The sequence below is a fragment of the Dendronephthya gigantea genome, unplaced genomic scaffold (genome assembly GCF_004324835.1).
Source record: "Dendronephthya gigantea isolate DGI-Jeju-01 unplaced genomic scaffold, DenGig_1.0 000015F, whole genome shotgun sequence".
NCBI lineage: Eukaryota > Metazoa > Cnidaria > Anthozoa > Malacalcyonacea > Nephtheidae > Dendronephthya > Dendronephthya gigantea.
This window is the reverse complement of record NW_021163025.1, coordinates 679,613-697,975: the sequence shown is the minus strand read 5'-3', so window position 1 is coordinate 697,975 and position 18,363 is coordinate 679,613. Positions and strand designations below refer to the sequence as shown.

The 18,363-nt window shown below is 35.2% G+C and overlaps 4 protein-coding genes across 4 annotated transcripts; 2 read left to right on the top strand and 2 right to left on the bottom strand.

The window, feature by feature from the left end:
• Positions 1 to 2,290: 2,290 nt before the first annotated feature.
• LOC114519908 (tryptophan--tRNA ligase, cytoplasmic-like) lies at positions 2,291 to 5,350 on the top strand. Its single transcript, XM_028540082.1, has 9 exons — positions 2,291 to 2,547; positions 2,931 to 3,039; positions 3,127 to 3,246; positions 3,346 to 3,528; positions 3,795 to 3,895; positions 4,104 to 4,216; positions 4,458 to 4,631; positions 4,751 to 4,891; positions 5,185 to 5,350. Exons 1-9 carry the CDS (start codon positions 2,331 to 2,333, stop codon positions 5,335 to 5,337), a joined length of 1,311 nt encoding a protein of 436 aa, XP_028395883.1. The 5' UTR covers positions 2,291 to 2,330; the 3' UTR covers positions 5,338 to 5,350.
• Positions 5,351 to 5,762: 412 nt separating this feature from the next.
• Positions 5,763 to 7,106, bottom strand: LOC114519910 (leucine-rich repeat-containing protein 73-like). The gene is made up of 2 exons (XM_028540083.1): positions 6,771 to 7,106; positions 5,763 to 6,343 (listed from the first exon to the last, which is right to left on the bottom strand). The coding sequence occupies exons 1-2, from the start codon at positions 7,037 to 7,039 to the stop codon at positions 5,803 to 5,805; spliced, it is 810 nt and encodes a 269-aa protein (XP_028395884.1). The 5' UTR covers positions 7,040 to 7,106; the 3' UTR covers positions 5,763 to 5,802.
• Positions 7,107 to 7,511: 405 nt separating this feature from the next.
• Positions 7,512 to 8,644, bottom strand: LOC114519911. Its single transcript, XM_028540084.1, has 5 exons — positions 8,430 to 8,644; positions 8,263 to 8,296; positions 8,075 to 8,123; positions 7,918 to 7,985; positions 7,512 to 7,669 (listed from the first exon to the last, which is right to left on the bottom strand). The coding sequence occupies exons 1-5, from the start codon at positions 8,487 to 8,489 to the stop codon at positions 7,554 to 7,556; spliced, it is 327 nt and encodes a 108-aa protein (XP_028395885.1). The 5' UTR covers positions 8,490 to 8,644; the 3' UTR covers positions 7,512 to 7,553.
• Positions 8,645 to 8,956: 312 nt separating this feature from the next.
• Positions 8,957 to 15,436, top strand: LOC114519907 (polypeptide N-acetylgalactosaminyltransferase 2-like). The gene is made up of 15 exons (XM_028540081.1): positions 8,957 to 9,279; positions 10,882 to 11,075; positions 11,230 to 11,328; positions 11,483 to 11,550; positions 11,778 to 11,843; positions 11,971 to 12,092; positions 12,291 to 12,378; positions 12,494 to 12,581; positions 12,696 to 12,799; positions 13,081 to 13,207; positions 13,662 to 13,754; positions 13,833 to 13,916; positions 14,180 to 14,312; positions 14,441 to 14,560; positions 14,750 to 15,436. The coding sequence occupies exons 1-15, from the start codon at positions 9,076 to 9,078 to the stop codon at positions 14,897 to 14,899; spliced, it is 1,740 nt and encodes a 579-aa protein (XP_028395882.1). The 5' UTR covers positions 8,957 to 9,075; the 3' UTR covers positions 14,900 to 15,436.
• The last annotated feature ends 2,927 nt before the right edge of the window (positions 15,437 to 18,363 follow it).

Here is an 18,363-nt window from a genome sequence, read left to right as displayed (position 1 = left end):
CCTATTTTTAGATATCATTATTCAACTATAACACTTATAGATTAACTGGCTCGTACAAGCAAGCGCAGTTGTCCTGTTTTATAGTAATTAATTCAACTTGTCAAATCTGATAATTTGACCACAAAGGTCACATTGAAAGTATCCTTTTTAAACACTGCGACGAACAGTTGGGGGCTGTAATGTAATCGACTTTCAAATTCCACAGTGTCATTAAATTGCTTTCCATTGTTTGGATATTTTTGTGCTGACAGAAGCATGTTTGCTAATTAAAGTGGCTATAGGCTACATTGGAATACCAACCATATCGCGATTTTCAATGGCTCGTTTGAATGACAGTGCCTACATCGTTCATAGTACAACGGTGTACAGGGTCCGTTTGTAAGGATAGAGGGGGAATAAGGTTAAATGAGAGGGGGTGGTAGCGGCTTGAGGGGAAAAGGTGTAGATTATAGAATATTTATAAATTATAAATTATTTCGCAAAATTCCTTCCATATACGCTTTCAATAAAAACAAGCCAAGAACTTTCTAGAGTAAAATAAATAACAGTAATAACTGTAGTATTTTTTAATTGCGAAGTCCCTGAACAGCGATGCTTTTGATTCTGAAGGCTATAAAGAATATTAAGCACTTCAATCTACTAATGGATTTATTTAAAAGGCTTTTGTTAACATAACCAATTTTAAGCTGTTTAACTTTAACTAACCGTGCACCTGCTATTGCATGCACGCGAGCAGTGAGATGGTAGTAGCAGGGATGACAAATTTATGACGTCCATCAAAATTCATCATAATGTCAGGAAGATAGTAAACATGTCATTTTCAAGCTCTCACCGGCAGCCTGCCAAGTGTCTGATAGCCAGAGATTGAAATAGATGCCTGGAATAGCGTATATGGTCTGGAAGGCAGATTGGCACTTGGCAGAACACCTGCTATCAGGAAAATTACTTTCTTCTGTCTGTGTGTTCTCAACCAATACTAGCGTGTTTTATGCGAAGAAAATGTTTCTTGCTGAGCACTTGGAATCCAGGTTAATTTATATATCCTTAGCATATGCTATTGTGAACCTGTTTTATCGCTCTAGATTCTAGAATACGCGCATCTTGATTTCTATAAGCTTAGCTTCTTTTTAGTCCTAATTATCGGCAACATGTCCGTGTTATTGATACGTTTGTAACTCTTAGAACGGTGTTCAAGCTGACTTGTGGACTTTTTTTAAAAAATAAACTGTCCATTGTGTTTTGAAATCAGGTCCAGGCTGGAGAAATGTAAGTCATGGCTGGCGCACATCATTCCAATCATACATCAGTTGCTGTAATGAGTTTACAACACTTGACCTATCTGGAACGATAGACAGTTGATCATTCAACGCTCAGATTTAGGCACTTAAGCTTATCAAAATTGAATCAAAAGATCTCTACGCCCCCTGCAGAAGTTTTATATTATATGGCGCTTGCTGAAGGTTTAACCGCGAACAGAAATATGAAGAAAACTTCATCGCAGGCCGCAGGGTAAAGTAATATAAAGACCCACGCGTCGTGTAATATTGACTTCGTAGAGGGGCACTAGTCAAAAACAACCTCGTAACCAGGGTATTTCTTCTGTCATACTGACGGCACTCAATCGCTTTTTTTACACAATGCCTTTGGCCATAATTCGCGATTTATTTTTTCCCGTATAAATGGCCTTTATAATTCTTATAGTGGGATGCATTAGAAAGAGAAAGAGAAAGAGAAAGAGAAAGAGAAAGAGAGAGAGAGACCAAGAAGAACGTTTGAAAGAAATGCTTAGCTTAGTCAAGTAATATTGATTCCTTACCGGCTTTAGATTGTGGACACCAGCTGGGAATTATCTAAGGTTTCTCGAAACGTGGGGGTGTGAGATGTCTACATTTCTGTTTTAATTACTTACATTTTCGCATAATCATTCGACCAGATATGTCGATACTTGTAGAGGAGGGGTGGGGGAGTGTGGTGTTACATCCCCAAGTATTTTATGCTTGGAAGTATAAGATTGAATCACATCATCACGACCCACCATTTTTTGTAACCGCTCTTATCAATGCATAGTCCAGTTTATCTAACGGGTTCAGGATTTTCGAGAATGTTCCTAAATAAGATTGGTTGAAAAGAATAGCCAATCAAGGTAGTTTATTTTAGCGCCAACTAGAAATTTGCAAAAATCGACGATACTATTGATCATGCGCAAACAGTAATCATTTATGGACAATTGTTACACCAAGTAAAGGAAAATCTTTATTTTGAATAACGGGCTCAAACAATTCAACATGAATCATTTTTAGAAGGAATTTTGTTTATTTGGCATATCTTCAATGCATGTGCGCCTAAAATTGCTTTCTAAATTACAAGGAAGATTTCCATATTTCAAACAGAGATATCGCTTCATCGTGCGAAGCAATTGTACCAGTTTTAAAATGGCAACAAATGACGAGTCGAAAGATCAAAAGGATGAAACGGAAGATCAAATTGTGAACATTGAGACGGTAGTCGCCGCAGATAATAAAGGCATCGACTATAATAAACTTATAAGTAAGTCCTAAAGCAGGATATGGCTTTATCCCTTTATCATTTCAATGATACATGCTATATTGTTGGTATAACGTAATACAGTATTCAAAATATATCATATATGAAAAGCTGGGATATATAAGGATTAAGGTGGCCATGGTGGGGTGTACACATGTCATCCAGTGTTGTTGGAGAAATGAGGGGGGGGGGTGTGAGAGTATGCTATCATTTTTCACAGTGAGATATTCCATAACTATTTAATACAAGATGTGTTTAATCATCTGTTATTGCATTCCATCGAGACTTACATATAATGGGTAGGGGGTGCGGGCAGGCAAAGAGGAGACCTTTCAATGCTGAATGTTTTAAACAGGCAACTATGAGTTGAATTTGATATATTTTAGAACAATTTGGGAGCCAGAAAGTTGATGAAAGTCATATTGAACGCATCTTAAAACTCAGTGGAAAGCCTGTGCACCACTTTTTAAAACGTGGAATATTTTTCTCTCAAAGGTATAAAAGTTTGGCACAACATTGCCTTTCCTAAATTCAATGTAGTTGTAACAAGTACATTGTAATACATATTTTGTTTTTTTTTAGAGACCTGAAAGTGGTTTTGGATGCATTTGAATCAAAGAAGAGATTCTATTTGTATACTGGAAGAGGGCCCTCGTCAGAGGCTATGCATTTGGGACATTTAATTCCTTTTATTTTTACCAAGTAAGTGTTTACCAGTCTATTTTCATGAATCATGATGTGCTGTCAGCACATTTTGTAATGTACAATACCTATGTACTTCATTTTCCCAAACTTTTTTAGATACTTGCAAGATGCATTTGATGTTCCTTTGGTCATTCAATTAACGGACGATGAGAAGTTTTTGTGGAAGAATTTAAAACTGGAGGAAGCTCATAGGCTGGCGTATGAAAATGCGAAGGACATTATAGCCTGTGGTTTTGATGTAAACAAGACATTTATATTTTCTGATGTGGATTATGTTGGGTATGATTAAATTTTTTATGTACTTTATTAATGATACTTAATTTAATGATACTTTATTCAAGGATCAATCAATCTACAGCATTTGTCTGTAAAATTTAATTTATATGTTGACAAGAAAAACTGTCAACAAGTGTTCCTATTACCAAAGCTGTGAATGCTCCTTCTCAACTTATTTTTTTAAAATTTCTATCATGCATACCTTTGAAAGATTATACAGTCAATAGCTAGAAAAAGTTTCCATTAGAATGCTTTTTTTATTATTGCAGTGGTTGTAAGGAATTTTATATGAATATTGTGAAAATTCAAAAAAGTGTCACTTTCAACCAAGTCCGGTCAATCTTTGGTTTCACAGACAGTGACCCCATAGGTAAGAGATTATCTTCTTAATCCATTTAGGTAAGAGATTATCTTTTTAATCCATTTGTGCTAAATGATCCCTTCTCAGTTGGTTCCAAGAATATTTTCCCTAACAATTGCGAGTGTCTGTTGTGGTGGTTTTAACAGATGAAAAAAAACAACCCAAATCACAATTTATTAGGGTGTTAAATTGGTAAAATTGTACAATTTGTCTTTAGGTAAAATATCATTTCCTGCAGTTCAGGCAGCGCCATCATTTAGCAATTCATTTCCACATATATTTGGTGAGAAGCATGATATTCCCTGTCTAATTCCTTGCGCCATTGACCAGGTAAGGAATACAAAAATTTAAGAATCCTAAGGTGATGTTGCTGTAATATAATCAACCCTGTAGCATTTTCTTTTTATTAATATATACGAAAATGCACACAAACATATATATATATATTGAATAAACCTAAAAAATTAAAGCCTAGCGAAATAAAGTAAACCCAGTTAATAATGGCTTAACCAACAATTAATTGACCAAATTAATTCCTCTTTTATGACAATGCAAACTTTAACTTTCACAGGATCCATATTTTCGTATGACAAGAGATGTTGCCCCAAGACTGGGATACCCCAAACCCTCTCTTCTTCATTCCACGTTCTTTCCAGCCTTGCAAGGAGCAAAGACGAAAATGAGTGCAAGCGATCCAAATTCGTCTATTTTTTTAACGGATACTCCAGCACAGATTAAGAAAAAGGTGGGAAATGTTTGGTAATTCCGCTTTAGTTCATGCAAATGTCCTCAAATGGCGCATGAATCTAATCAAAAAACACAATTATAAAGCAGAAAGGATGAAATATTTTTTCTGTTGTGCAGGTCAATAAATATGCATTTTCTGGCGGGAAAGATAGTATTGAAGAACATCGGAAACTTGGTGGAGATATTGAAGTAGATATTGCCTATCAATATTTGACTTTTTTCTTGGAGGATGACGAGAAACTACAGCAAATAAAAGGGGTAAATATAGTCGATAGTAGAGGTGCATGACTCATCTACATTTGCTCCTTTCCTTTCGGTTTACAGGAAGCAAAGATTGAAGGTAATATCCAGTCAGGTTTGCACATAAGCTCTGTTCATTCATAACAATGCGGGGCCCGCAAGTTTGAAAATTTCGAACACGAAAAACACGAAACTGGTGATAAGTGGCGAAACCTGGGATAAACATCTAGTAATGGCTTCCAAAATGTGACACCTGGATTGCATCAATTTTGAGCTTATAACTGATGTTGTTTTTTTTTGTTTTTGTTCAGGATTACAGCAGTGGGAAGATGTTAAGTGGTGAGATTAAGAAAGAATTAATTTCAGTTTTACAGCCTATGGTGGCAGCACATCAAGAGAGAAGAAAAACTGTCACACCTGAAATTGTCAAACAATTCATGACTCCACGAAAATTAAATTTTTAAAATGATAAAGCTCTTAAATATTTATTTAAAGCCAATAGCCAAAATTTATGAAAAATTAAAATATTTTAGTTTTCAAGACAAACCATATTGCATGAAACTAGATTCCTTCATGTCAGCTAAATTGTATGGGAGTTGATTAAGCAACCATTCATCAGGTTTTTAAAAAATATTGCTGGAGGTGGGATTGCTCATTTGCTCTGGGTAGCAGACCAAGTATAAATAGGTTGAGCAACCAGCACTAATATATAAAATAAGCAAAATTACTACTTCATATTTTTTAATTTACAGAAATGATTGGCTAATAAATTTTCAGTTCTAAGTTTAGAAAAAATATAGAATTGAAGAAGGTTGGTGTTGAAAGAAAGGAGTGAGGTATTTTTGACATTCTCTGCAGTTTATTCAGGCTTTCTAATGAATATGTATAAAGGTAATGAAATGCCAAAGAATCAAGACTTCCAAAAAAGGTTATGTTGACGTGTGATTCTCATCATTTTCATCCTTAATTTCTTCATCAGTCAAACACAACCTTATTTGCTCCTGCAGCTCCTCGCTAACATTGTTATCAGCCAAATTGATTTCTTTCAACGATGTAGGATAATTTGCAACAACATCGAACAATAGTTCTGCCCCAGACTCGGAGATCCCACACCCTTCCAAGTCCACCTTCTCTAAAGTTTCGCTTGCTGCCATGGCAACAGCCAACACCCCTGTCCCATAATTCCCAATTTTGTTATAGTCGAGGTAAAGGTTCCGTAATTGTGAACTTGCTGCAATTGCAATCGCCAGGTAAGACCAGCCCATTTGGGTAATGTTCTTGTTACCGGTTAATGTTAAAGTGTGTAAGCATGTTTTCCCTTCCTCTGGAGGCAGCAACATGCATACTTGTTGTAGGCCATCATCTGTTAGGTTGCAATCACCAACATCCAGAGAAGATATCTTAGGGTGAACTTGCAATGCTTTGACCAAGTATTTGATGCCATCATCACTCAGGCTATTGCCATGAAGGCTGAAAATAGACAATGATGAGTAATTATGCACTAGTACGCGAAATATAATAAGCTAGACTATACAGCCCAAAGACTTAGCTACATTAATATTGATGATGAGTAAGTTAAAACTATACACAGCATTTTAATGTGATTGGCAAATACAAATTGATATACTGGCAGATATCTTTTTATGGGAGCTGCTATGTAGCTATGATCTTTGGCATTGATACAAAAGTAAAAGATGACTGTGTTAGACAATACACAATACTAAAGTGCATTAGGGACATTGGGGCAGATTTAATAGTGAGATTACAAGACCTTTTTTTAAAGGATATCAAACATCTTTGGGAATAGTCAAGAGTCGAGCTAGTAGAAACAAATATGTCCTCAAGTATATTGACCTACGTATTTGACATGAACCATAAATGTTGGAGTTCGACTTACAGTAAGGATGACAAATTTGTGTTGTGTTTTAGAGCGTCAGACAACCACTTAACTCTCTGCTTGTTGCTCAAAACTCCCAAACTGAAGTTCAATTGTGCTAAAGAAGCATTTGTCTTTAACGATTCTGAAATACGTTTGAAACTAGCATCGTCCATATGACATCCTCTCAGAGATAACAGGCGAACAGAACCGTTGCTCAAAGAATTACAAATATCATTGATTTCAACGTCGTTCAAGTCCTCTCCCGTTATTTGAATTGTCCCAAGCATTGTGTAATTAAAAGCATCGAATTTCACAAAGTTTTCGAAAAAAATCTGGCTTGTAAGTTGTAAAATAGTGAAGCTTGTCTCCAAGGAGACGAGACGCTGGTTTGCACTTTGCATTTGCAGGTGGCCGGACTGTGTTCAATAATTTAATATTTTTTTTATATATCGTTACACAAACTTTAAATGGTTAAAATTCTCAAATACAAACTGCTACGAAACGATGAATGATTGTTTCCAAGACATAACAAACACTGTCTTATAAAAAACACCAAAAAATTATGGACAAAAGGAGGACATCTTGCGGATTTTATTCTAATAGAATAAAAATGTGTCTAACAAGTGGTGGTCAGCTTTGGTCAATATTTTTTTATCTGGGATTTCAAGGTTTCTTGAAAATTTAAAAAGCTTACAACCTTGTGAGACTTTTGAGGGTGAGAGGTTCCCTACACATCTACCCACAAGATATTTCATTTAGAAATAAAATATTTATTTTGCTAGAATGAAATTTCTATACAATCTATATATAGGACCAAGTGTCACTGTCATCATCACTGCCTAAGCTGTCCAGCATATCACTACAGGAATTTTGTGACAAACCATCTATTAGTTGTGGTGAGATTGTTGCTAGGCATCCTGTAAAAGAGTATGAAATAGAATCACCTTAAATTTTGAGCAGTTCTTATAACTTGCAAATACTCAGAGGAAAATTTGTGGCAACCCTGAAGATAGTTTATAGAGCCTAGACTTGTAAAGACTTTCTTAGCCTGTCCATCTAGCTCATAAATCAACCCAGATACACACCTTACACAGTTACACTGTTAGTTTTGCCTGTTCTAATAATAAATAAAGAAAGCATTTGATAACAGAGTAGGTTATTTTACCTAGTGCTACTGGAGGTCTGTAAGAATGTTTTACCATGGATGTACTGGTAGAAATATCAGCATTTGGCCTGCAAGGGGATTGCAAATTAATAAACATTTGTTTTCATGACACATATTGGGAAAATTATTTGGGAAAATTATATGAAAAAAGTTATACCAATTCAGACCAGACAGGGTGCATGATTTTCGTTTGGAATGTATAATATCTAAAATTTCGAAACATATATTACATAGGTTTAATAGGTCAACAAACAAATAAATAATAATTGTCACGATTGAATAAATATCTTACTATTAAAATATCTTAAATATCTGAACTTGAAAAATTGAAAAAGTAATAATTGCCTTTAGTTATATTTTTGCAAACACCAAAACGAACCTAAGAATGAAAAAATATAGTTAATTTACCCTTGCAATATATTATATATACTCAACTACTCAAGTACTCTATATAGTAATAATATATAATATGTAGTCTATTAAGTAGATTTGGAGAGAAATATTCAACCAACCTGACCAGTAATGCGCGACGTAAATCGCATAGCATTACCTAAACACTTTATTCCCGACATGTTTATATTTGTTTGTTTACCTAGATCTATTCTATGCAACTTTGTTTACCTCCCACAATTAATAAAATGTAAATAAAATCGCGCACACGTGGTATTCCTTGAGCCCGTAGTGTTAATGCACAAACTAAAAACTTCAAGTAAAAATGTGAAAATGTAATAAAAGTAAGATGTTGACTGATTGACTGAGAAAGTCTGACTGATTTAGCGTAATCCTGGTTCCAGATTATTCGAAATCTACAATAACACTAGAAAGAACAATTTCTGGTGAATTTTACAGTTTTTTTGTAGGTAAATTTTACCGGTAAATTTACACGTTTGCCGATGAAGATTTATGTTCACATATGAATGTTTAGGGTAATGAATGACAATGATGCCTGTTTCATTCCTACAATAACCACAAATATACTGGTACATCCAAAGAAAACACGATCCACGAGCTCTTCATACATAAGTATTCACTAATATCCATAGAAATCCTCTTGTCAATTTGTCAACATGGCACACGTTTGCAAAAGGAACGCAAAAACAAATTATGCGCTTTCAAACGACTTTTAAAAAATCTTCCTGGCTTTGATCGTTCAATACCATGCGCTGTTTGAAGACGCGAACATTGCTCGGTCTTTTTATAGCGGGATGGTTTATTGGGGTGATTTATTTTATCTCAGGCGTCAAAAGATCCGATCAAGCGACGCACGACGGTGACTCATATTTAGTGGAATACGATAAATTTCTTGATGGTGGTACTGTAGACTACCGTGAAGGAATCACGTCGAAGATCGATGATTCTAGGGTAAGTTTATTGATTTTTTGACACCTTTCTACTCTATTATAGCGTGTTAAAGCTTTTTGGCTTGTGTGTATTGTACTTATTCGGTAATACAATACAATACATTCAAAAAAGACAGCTTTTAAAGTTTAAATAGAATTGTTTTTATCTCGAATTGTAGTAAATTGCCTCCGTGTATATTAACAAGTGTATCAATATTTTCACTTATCTCTTATCATAAGATCTGGAATAAGATATCGATCGAGTTTAAACAACTCGCAATACTGCCCCATAGAAGTACTTAATCCCCAAATTGAACACCGGTCTTTTGTGAAAAAATGTAAAAGTTTAAATATCAAGATCTATACTGGAGTGTTTCCCAGTTGAAAGAACTTAAGAATAAATAGTTTGTCTGATTTTTGTTTACCTGTATATTGTATCTATGTGAAACAAACAGAGAATAAGTTGTTAATACGAAAGGAAATTGCATTTAGCTAAATAAATATCAACCAGATTTCAGAGTTGTCCCCAATATATTTTGGTTCACATGAAAGACTTCTCACCCATGTGAAGTGCCCTGTGAAAATTTCCAGACTTTAACCACCTATGAATGCCTGAAGGCTGTTGTTTTTAGCATCTTTGACATTTTTGGGCCCCAAATAGTCCCTGGAGTTGCTCCAACATATATTTGCTTCATATCTCTCCTCTATTTGTGAATTTTCCTGAGTACAGATCTTCCTGAAAACAACTCAACCAACTCTGTGTTTTGTCACCATTAAGTGACAATATATAGTTCTAAAGGAAACCTTTTTAATCCAGAGTAGTTTTTTCCTCAACTATATACAATGCTACTTAATTTGTTTATACTACAAAGTATTTTGATACTTTCCTGAATTTTCTTTCATCTCCTTTAAACCTCAGGTTATAAGACTATAAAGCATCATGACCCTGATAGATTTTGATCATAATAATCTAATGTAGTCAAACTGGTAAAAATTTGATTTTTTACTTTTATTGTGTTTCATTGCCCTGTTGGCCTGTCATAAAAACTCAATACTAGTTGCCAATTTAATAGAATGTTAACTAAAGCATAGGCAGAATCTTGAATATTAAAAAACTTGAATACTTGATAACTAAAATGTTGTCGAAAACAAGATTAGAATAAGTTATATTAAGCCTAAATATCTTATATTAAAAAGTGATCTGTGCATCAGAGCAACACAATTATTTAAAGCAAGATTTTTTTTGACAAGATTATGTAAAATATTTCATGTAGAATGCCTACAAACATATTGGTTTAGCTGCCCAGATAGCGTAAATTATTTTTTGTCTTTCACATAATATCACAATGCATGTTTACTCAGACATTACAGGTATGTAAATATAAGGGGTTTAGGAGGGATTTAAGGTTGATATGCATTCCTGCTATAGAACAACTTAACAGAAAATAAGAACACTTATACAAACTGATGTCTGAAGTCAGTCAGGAGTAAGGCTTGATTTAATATTATAATTCAGAGAGTTTCTTAATTGATAAAACATCCCAAATCAGCTCACTCAACACAACAATTGTTGTTACATTAGAAGAATAAAAAAACCTTTGAAACGACCTTTTTTTTACTTTAGATAGCAACTGCACCTAATGTGCACAATAAATTATCTTCTGATACAAGAAGCATTGAAAGTTTTGATGCTGATGGCTATTTGGCTGGGGGGAAATTAAAAGAAGGAGAGGATTCGTATGCAAATAATGCTTATAATCAAAAAGCGAGTGAAGAGGCTGCGTTTAACCGTGAGCCACCTGATGTAAGACACGCACAGTAAGTTTTGATATATCTTTGAGAATGGGATAGAATATTTTCTATATATATATACTCTCTATATATACTATATATTGTCCATAACTGTCAGTAGTCATTGATATTTAAAATGCTAAACACAAAGGAAAACTCCCTTTTTGCTTCATACCAACAGATGCCAGTCAAAATCCTGGCCAAGTGATTTACCAACTACAAGTGTTATAATCTGTTTTCATAATGAGGGAAGAGCAGCACTACTTAGGACTGTTGTTAGGTAAGTCAAAAACAAACTGTGCACAGCACAGCAAGCTTAACTTGAAATGAATCTAGCTTGATTACAGTTGGTCAATATCAAATAGCTGTAGGCTATACCATCACTTGTTAAACACATTCCTTTCAGCCATTAACCAGTTTCTTTTCATTTTTAGTGTACTTGTACAAACACCTGAACATTTACTCAAAGATATAATTTTAGTTGATGATAATAGTAAAAATGGTAAGCACGAGACAAGCCTATGGAATTGCTCCAGATGAAATATATGTATAAAGTAGGAATTTTAGTGAGAAATCTGGAAGCCTGGAAGAGCTGCATCTTAAAACAGGGCTATAGAAGAAGCTTATTGGTTAAACTAAGCCTATGTTGGTTTGCAGCAGATCATTAATTATTTATCACATAAAGTGTAACTCAATGCTCAACTTAATTTAACTTTTTAAAACTTTCAGCGGATGATGGAAAGTTGTTGGAAAAACTTCCCAAAGTTAAAACAATAAGAAATATCGGTAGAGAAGGTGAATTATATTGCTTGTTTATATTTCCTGCTGTTGTCTGCCACTTTTTTGCATTGCATTTCATCTTAAACTTTTGTACAATTTTTGCTAATATAACATTACTTACTTCACTGTGTTATCTTGTTAGGTTTGATTCGCAGCCGGGTAAAAGGGGCAAATCTTGCCAGGGGTGCAGTATTGACCTTTTTAGACAGTCATTGTGAATGTAATAAACACTGGATTGAACCATTACTATTGAGGATCAAACAGGTACCTTTTTAACCGTAACTTTTTGGAGATTGAGCAAGGAGTCTCATAGTCATTCTACTCATTCATAGTCTTTTTAAAACTCCCAATGTAATCAGGTAACTCTACGGAGTGATTGAATGAATGAATGTTTTCTGAAACACCACAACAATGATACATACATGCATGTAGTCTCACCAGTAGCTCATTTTCACCTTATAGAATCCTAAAACATTAGTTTCTCCAATAATTGATGTGATTAATATGGATAATTTTCAATATTTGGCTTCGTCGCCTGACTTACGCGGAGGTAGGCAACGTTGAGTCTTAAGTCAAGACATGTGCACGTACTCTAACTCCAAATATCTCCGGTTACTTTGACGCTTTCTCACATTTTCTCATAACAAAACGTTGTCTTTTTGAAGGGTTCAGTTGGAACATGAATTTTAAATGGGATTATCTTCCTCAACACGTCTTGGCTGAAAGACGAAATGCCCCAATATCACCGATCAAGTAAGTTTCGTGTGTTATAATGTTACATATTTTAGTTGTTATAATGTTTTAGTGTGTTATAATGTTACATATTTACAATAGTTCTACTATTGTTTCATTTTACCTTTGCAATAGAACTCCAGTCATCGCTGGTGGTCTGTTTTCAATTTCAAAAGCTTGGTTCTATGAAATTGGAAGATACGATCTCGACATGGATGTATGGGGTGGAGAGAATTTAGGTATTTTTGCGAGATGTATTTAATAAGCAACCTAAAGAGTGATACGAGTAATTTATTACAGTATAAACTGTCACTTAGTGACTTAGTCAACGTTAGTACCTACTGACTTGTATGCCATTTGTTATATTACCCCTAAACGCCTAACTAGATCAGCTTAAGTGAAAAGTGTAAAAACTGAATGACTTTGCATCGAATTGAAATGCAAGAAGAAAGATAGTAGAAGAAGAGTGTAGTAGAAGACGGTGACAGTACATTTTGATTAATTGTCAATTTCGTTGCAGAGATATCATTTCGCGTGTGGTTATGTGGTGGGGCGATGGAAATCTTGCCTTGTTCAAGGGTCGGACATGTTTTCCGCAATAGACATCCTTACGACTTCCCTGGTGGAAGTATGAATGTTTTTCAAAAGTAAGAAATTTGTTTTCGCGTTGTCCGCGATAGTCGTAAGGTGTGTTTTTCAAAAGTTGATGTCAAAGAATCTTGAATGAAATTAGAGAATGATTTGCAAAGGTCAAAGGAGAATGCGATTTGACGCAAGTTGTGAGTCGCGTTTACTTTTGACGGTCAATTCTAGTTTACTGACGTCAATTTTCATCGAATATCAACTGTCTGTAGAAACGCCACTTGCAACTTTATCATGCAGGAAGTGGTCAAGTGTTAGTCACTATATCTGATGTTAGTCATTATGTAAGGTGTGACGCGTCGACTCTAATACAAAAAGGCATCGCTTTTGAAGTTCCCCGGAAATAGCTGTTTTGTGTCTACGCTTACGTTTTTTTATACAACCTCATCCTTAAATCATGACAATTATCGAAAACAAGACATTAAAAATTTAGCTTCTTTTTCAATTGCCTTTTTTTAGAAATAGTAGACGAGCTGCCGAAGTTTGGTTTGATAATTATAAGAGATATTATTACGCTGCCGTTCCGTATGCAAAGAACATCCCTTATGGAGAGTAAGTTCTTGAAATTTTGCTTTTAATTCCATCCTTATTACGATTCTTGTTACTTATACTGGTGAATTATTCTTCTAGCATTCGCGAGAGAATTGATCTGAAAATGAAATTAGGTTGTAAACCATTCAGTTGGTACGTCAAAAACGTGTACCCGGAATTAAAGTAAGTTACTATAATATATTCCCCCCATTATTGGCTTTGTAGTTTTCTACACACAGAAATACATCATACAAATCGTGATTTAAAAAAGCTCATCCTGCCGACTTTGATATGGTATCTTTTGAGCAACGTTTCATCAATTTTTTCAACATTTTTCCATTTCCTTTTGACCTGTGATTTGTTATCAATCCGTTTGAACGTTATGCTGAAAGGTTTAACTTTCGGGGAGAGATGATTAATTGATGTTTATTATTTGCTTTGTGTAGTGTTCCGAAGGAAGAGGACGCACAAGCTTTCGGCGAATTGAGACAGGGAGATGACTGTGTAGATACGCTAGGTCACAATAATGCAGGCGGTACTGTTGGTATGTTCAAATGTCACGACGCCGGAGGTAACCAGGTGAGGCTAAGTTTAGTATTACTAAGCAGGGACCGTCTGCTTTTCGAAAGCCGTTTAGCTTAAACGGCGGTTAAGTTGTACGCCAATCATAGTTTCGATATGTTAAAATTAGTCGTATTCTCCCACAGTATTGGACGTTTACAAAACACGGACAACTCAAGCACGAAGAACTTTGCTTGTCGGTGAAAATTGGCCGGATCAACGAAGTTGTAAGATTTCAACCTTGCCTGGAAAAACATCCTAGTCAGGTACAGTAACATATAATAATTACAGAGTATTTTTTATTTACAGAGTAATCTTTTTTTATTATGACTGCATGGGTACCTGATTCCATTAATGCCACTTAGGCAAGTTTAGAGACCTTCAGTAGGTCAAAAGATCAGTAGGTAACAATGGCAACAAAATGACAAATAGTATTTTTGGTGTTTCTATTTTAGCATTGGTTATTGACAATGGATCAACAGCTACGTTTCAAAGGTTCCTTCTTTTGTCTCGACAGTCGAAACCACGAAACCAAAGGAATTGGCATAGCAAAGTGCGAATCAGGCGTCAAAACACAATCATGGTCATTTGGTGTCAAACTATAACCTTGCCCAATACACTAGTCCCATTATAAATCAATTTCACTCCAGCGTTGGCAAGTTTTACAAAGCTCAGCAGCTTACAACATGTGCTGCGAAATGTAACGAAAGACCAATACACCCTTTCGATAATTACGTCACGAACACATGACTTTCGGCCAAGTAGACGCGTCTGGTAGTAAATTCATGTTCAGTAAATCCTATATACACGAATTTGTAATCCTCTAGGATTATGTCTAAGGTTAGGTGTATGGTCAATGATTAGGGTTAACCCTAATCTCAAGTGCAATCCTAATCCCTGCCAATCGCGTAATTATTAAAAGGGTGTATTTTTTGTCATGTAGCACTGAAGTCTGCTACCAAAACACCGTGCTAGGAAGATATAGGAATTCAAACAGTGTCTAAATAATTTTTTTTTCACAAAATTGTCTTTTCTATCTTTAAAATATATTAGACATAGAAGAAGAATGTATGAAATTAGGCTAAAAGAAATTTGCAGTAGTTTTTTGTCAATGAATTGTTTTCTTTTTCAAACCACACAACAGAGCAGGGCATTTGTTGTAAAATTCTTTATGAATTGTTTTAGATTATGAAATAAATCCTTAGGAATCCTTATGACCACATTCCATTGAGAAGAAGAACCATTCCATTGAGAATCACTAGTCTGTAATTTAGACAAACTCACTTCTGGTTGAAGAATTGGAATGGTTTTAGTTATGTAATGAACTGGAATAATGACAATACATTTTAACTCATTAACAAAATATTAGAATCTTTTTTCTTGAAATGTGGTTGTATAAACTAATTAAGAAGAAATCTGACAATCTGAGAGTTTCAAATGTAATTGTACTTCCCATTTCATTTCTCGACTTCAACAGCACAACCTGTCGTAATTCGACATTTCATCTCATATTATCAAATTTCACTCGTTGAAAGTCCAGTCTGGAGTATATAAAACCCAAACAAATCACAGTGGTGTGAAATCTGGCGATTTGCACTTCGATTTTGACTCCTTCCTGCAATACTGCAAGTATTTGTCCAGATCAAACGATCCATTTTCCATTAAAAATACTGTCTTGTCGCACTCAGTTGAGATTTGGCTATCTTCATTGACTTTCCTCGCATCAGGCTTTGAGAGAACTTCGATCGGCTTGATGGATACAAGATGTTTTACTGCATTTAACTGTCCGTTTACAGACGGCGTGTTCTTGTGAATGACAGTTTTCCGAAGCTTTGTTAATCCCAAAGCTTTGAGCGTTCTTTTCTCGCAGTACGGCTGCCCTATTCCGCTACGAATTAAAGTAACAGCAAACAATTTTGGAATTTCACTAGCTTTTGCAGCCGCCATCTTTAAAACCGAGCTAGAAGAAGACCCTGGACATGAGAATCACGCTGATTGGCTGAAAGGTTCTCCCATGACGCCTTGCGGTCACAATTCTTATTTCACACGAGGTTCTGTAAGTAAATTTTTGGGGCTTTTTTAAAATTTTGAAAATATTACATTTTATCATTTAAAAATCCTTTTTAACATTTTCCTTCAACATCGCGTAGCTGCTTGGGGTGCTTATCTATAAAAATATGAAATTTTTGAGAAGTTTTGCGTTATTTTTGACCGTTTTGTCGAGAGGTTTTGCAATGGAGCAAACTTGCAAATGGGCGATGGATGTCTTGGAAATGGTCACGGACTCTGAGAATATTGTGGAATTTCGTCAACAGCAAAGCGCGCTAAGCCTTGGAAATGCGTACTTTATAAGACTTCGCATATTGTGCGACAACCAGGTACGAAAAATTAGAATTTTATGCTCGAAATGGCGCCAAACAGGCAATTTTTAGTTGTACAAATCAAATGTATTCCTCGTATCGAGGAATGCAATAAAAAAGGAATTATTTGCCAATATAGTACTTATTAATTTTAATTTATATCTGCAATAAACTCTAATTATTTTTTGAATTTGTCTAAATTTATCTATAGTTTAATAGAAAACTTATTGTAATTGTGTGTATTTTGATATTATGACGTGTATCATTTTTCGTGTATCATTTTTCGGCTTAGGGATAATATTTTCACCTAAAACTTAAACTGTTTATGAAAATTTAAGGGATTTGCGATTTCCCTGCTCAACAGGCTGCTTAGCATTTTTTATAGCTTATTTTCACCCATTTTTATGCAGTTATTAGCAGTAATTTAAAAATAATGTGTTGTATAGAAATTTAAAAAAGGGAGTTTGAATACACATGTAGTAGGGCCATGCCAGTTTTGCAGAAAGGACATCCCATCTATCCCATCTATTCAACTACTAGTGAAATTGTTTGTACCTATAAATCATACCCCTTTGCAGGTGAGTCCATTCTTGGCCAGGTCCCTAGTACACTCAGGGTATACTCCAGTCTTGAAGCTGGAAATCACTGGCTATGGTCTTGATAATTTCATGAATGTGACCAAAGTCATGTACATCGAAGGTGCTTTGGTTCAATTTCAACAATCCTCAAGTACATCAAATCTTGAAGGAAATTTTCTTTTAATGTAAGTATGTGATATTGATTCAGCTCTGCCATGGTCTCTCTAAAGACAGTACTGCCAATTGTGGCCCACATTAGGTGCATTAGAAATGGTTGTGTATGAACTTAATAATTTTTGACAAATCAAAATAGATAGCTACTTAAGTATGCAACTTTGACAATGTCTGTTTTTTTATTCCACTAACGTCATCATATGCCCGATTGGTTTCTTTTGTTAGCTATTGTTATATCTATATGAATATTCAACCCCCCCTGCCAATTAAGCTTCTAGTAGCGGGGTGCGGTCGGCAGTCATTAAACGAAATGAAAAAAAAATATTAGTTTATTTTTCAATTATTAATAATGTATTTCTCTTTGCATCTTCATCATTTAACGCTTTCCGATTTGTTTCCCAAGCTGGCCCACCTAGACCAAACGCGACTTGATCATGTGACGCGCTTTTCTAAATTAGTTTACTTTTAGCGAAAGCAAATAAATTTTAAACTGACCGTATTCATAATAAGACTTTACATAACCAATATAATGTTGACTGCTCTGGAGTCTATTGTTTTTGTAAAGGCAGGCCGCAGCGGCGCGATTAGCTATGCTGCCATGGGCACCTAATGTGATTTGTTCCGCTTTGCTGCGCATTTCAAAAGAAAGCGGCCACAACAAAAGATTGATCGGGCGCGCCGTTTTAAACTGAGGAAAAACTGGAGATCAGCCTTTCAAAGCCGAAAGGTTTGGGTCATCAGATATGAATAAACGAAGAATTGATATCTGAGTACGATTATCGTTTGTGATTCGCGATTTACGTTCGATAATGGACACTGCCGATGTTTACAAAAGTATGAAGTCGGTCTAAATGGCACGGCATATTAGGGTGTCTCGAAATAAGCGATTAAACATGTTTAATACCGTATACTTCTGAGTACAAGCACTGCACGTGCATGCTGTGAATTGGGCAGAGA

Excerpts from the sequence above, each read along its gene's own strand:
- LOC114519908 (XM_028540082.1), top strand. The coding sequence starts at position 2,331 with ATGCATGTGCGCCTAAAATTGCTTTCTAAATTACAAGGAAGATTTCCA. Across the intron at positions 4,632-4,750 it reads CAGCACAGATTAAGAAAAAG|GTCAATAAATATGCATTTTC; the intron begins GTGGGAAATGTT and ends TCTGTTGTGCAG. Across the intron at positions 4,892-5,184 it reads AACTACAGCAAATAAAAGGG|GATTACAGCAGTGGGAAGAT; the intron begins GTAAATATAGTC and ends GTTTTTGTTCAG.
- LOC114519910 (XM_028540083.1), bottom strand. The coding sequence starts at position 7,039 with ATGCTTGGGACAATTCAAATAACGGGAGAGGACTTGAACGACGTTGAA. Across the intron at positions 6,344-6,770 it reads ACAAATTTGTCATCCTTACT|CCTTCATGGCAATAGCCTGA; the intron begins GTAAGTCGAACT and ends GTCTATTTTCAG.
- LOC114519911 (XM_028540084.1), bottom strand. The coding sequence starts at position 8,489 with ATGTCGGGAATAAAGTGTTTAGGTAATGCTATGCGATTTACGTCGCGC. Across the intron at positions 7,986-8,074 it reads ACCCTGTCTGGTCTGAATTG|GCCAAATGCTGATATTTCTA; the intron begins GTATAACTTTTT and ends ATCCCCTTGCAG. Across the intron at positions 7,670-7,917 it reads CAGACCTCCAGTAGCACTAG|GATGCCTAGCAACAATCTCA; the intron begins GTAAAATAACCT and ends ACTCTTTTACAG.
- LOC114519907 (XM_028540081.1), top strand. The coding sequence starts at position 9,076 with ATGCGCTGTTTGAAGACGCGAACATTGCTCGGTCTTTTTATAGCGGGA. Across the intron at positions 9,280-10,881 it reads CGAAGATCGATGATTCTAGG|ATAGCAACTGCACCTAATGT; the intron begins GTAAGTTTATTG and ends TTTTTACTTTAG. Across the intron at positions 13,917-14,179 it reads AACGTGTACCCGGAATTAAA|TGTTCCGAAGGAAGAGGACG; the intron begins GTAAGTTACTAT and ends TGCTTTGTGTAG.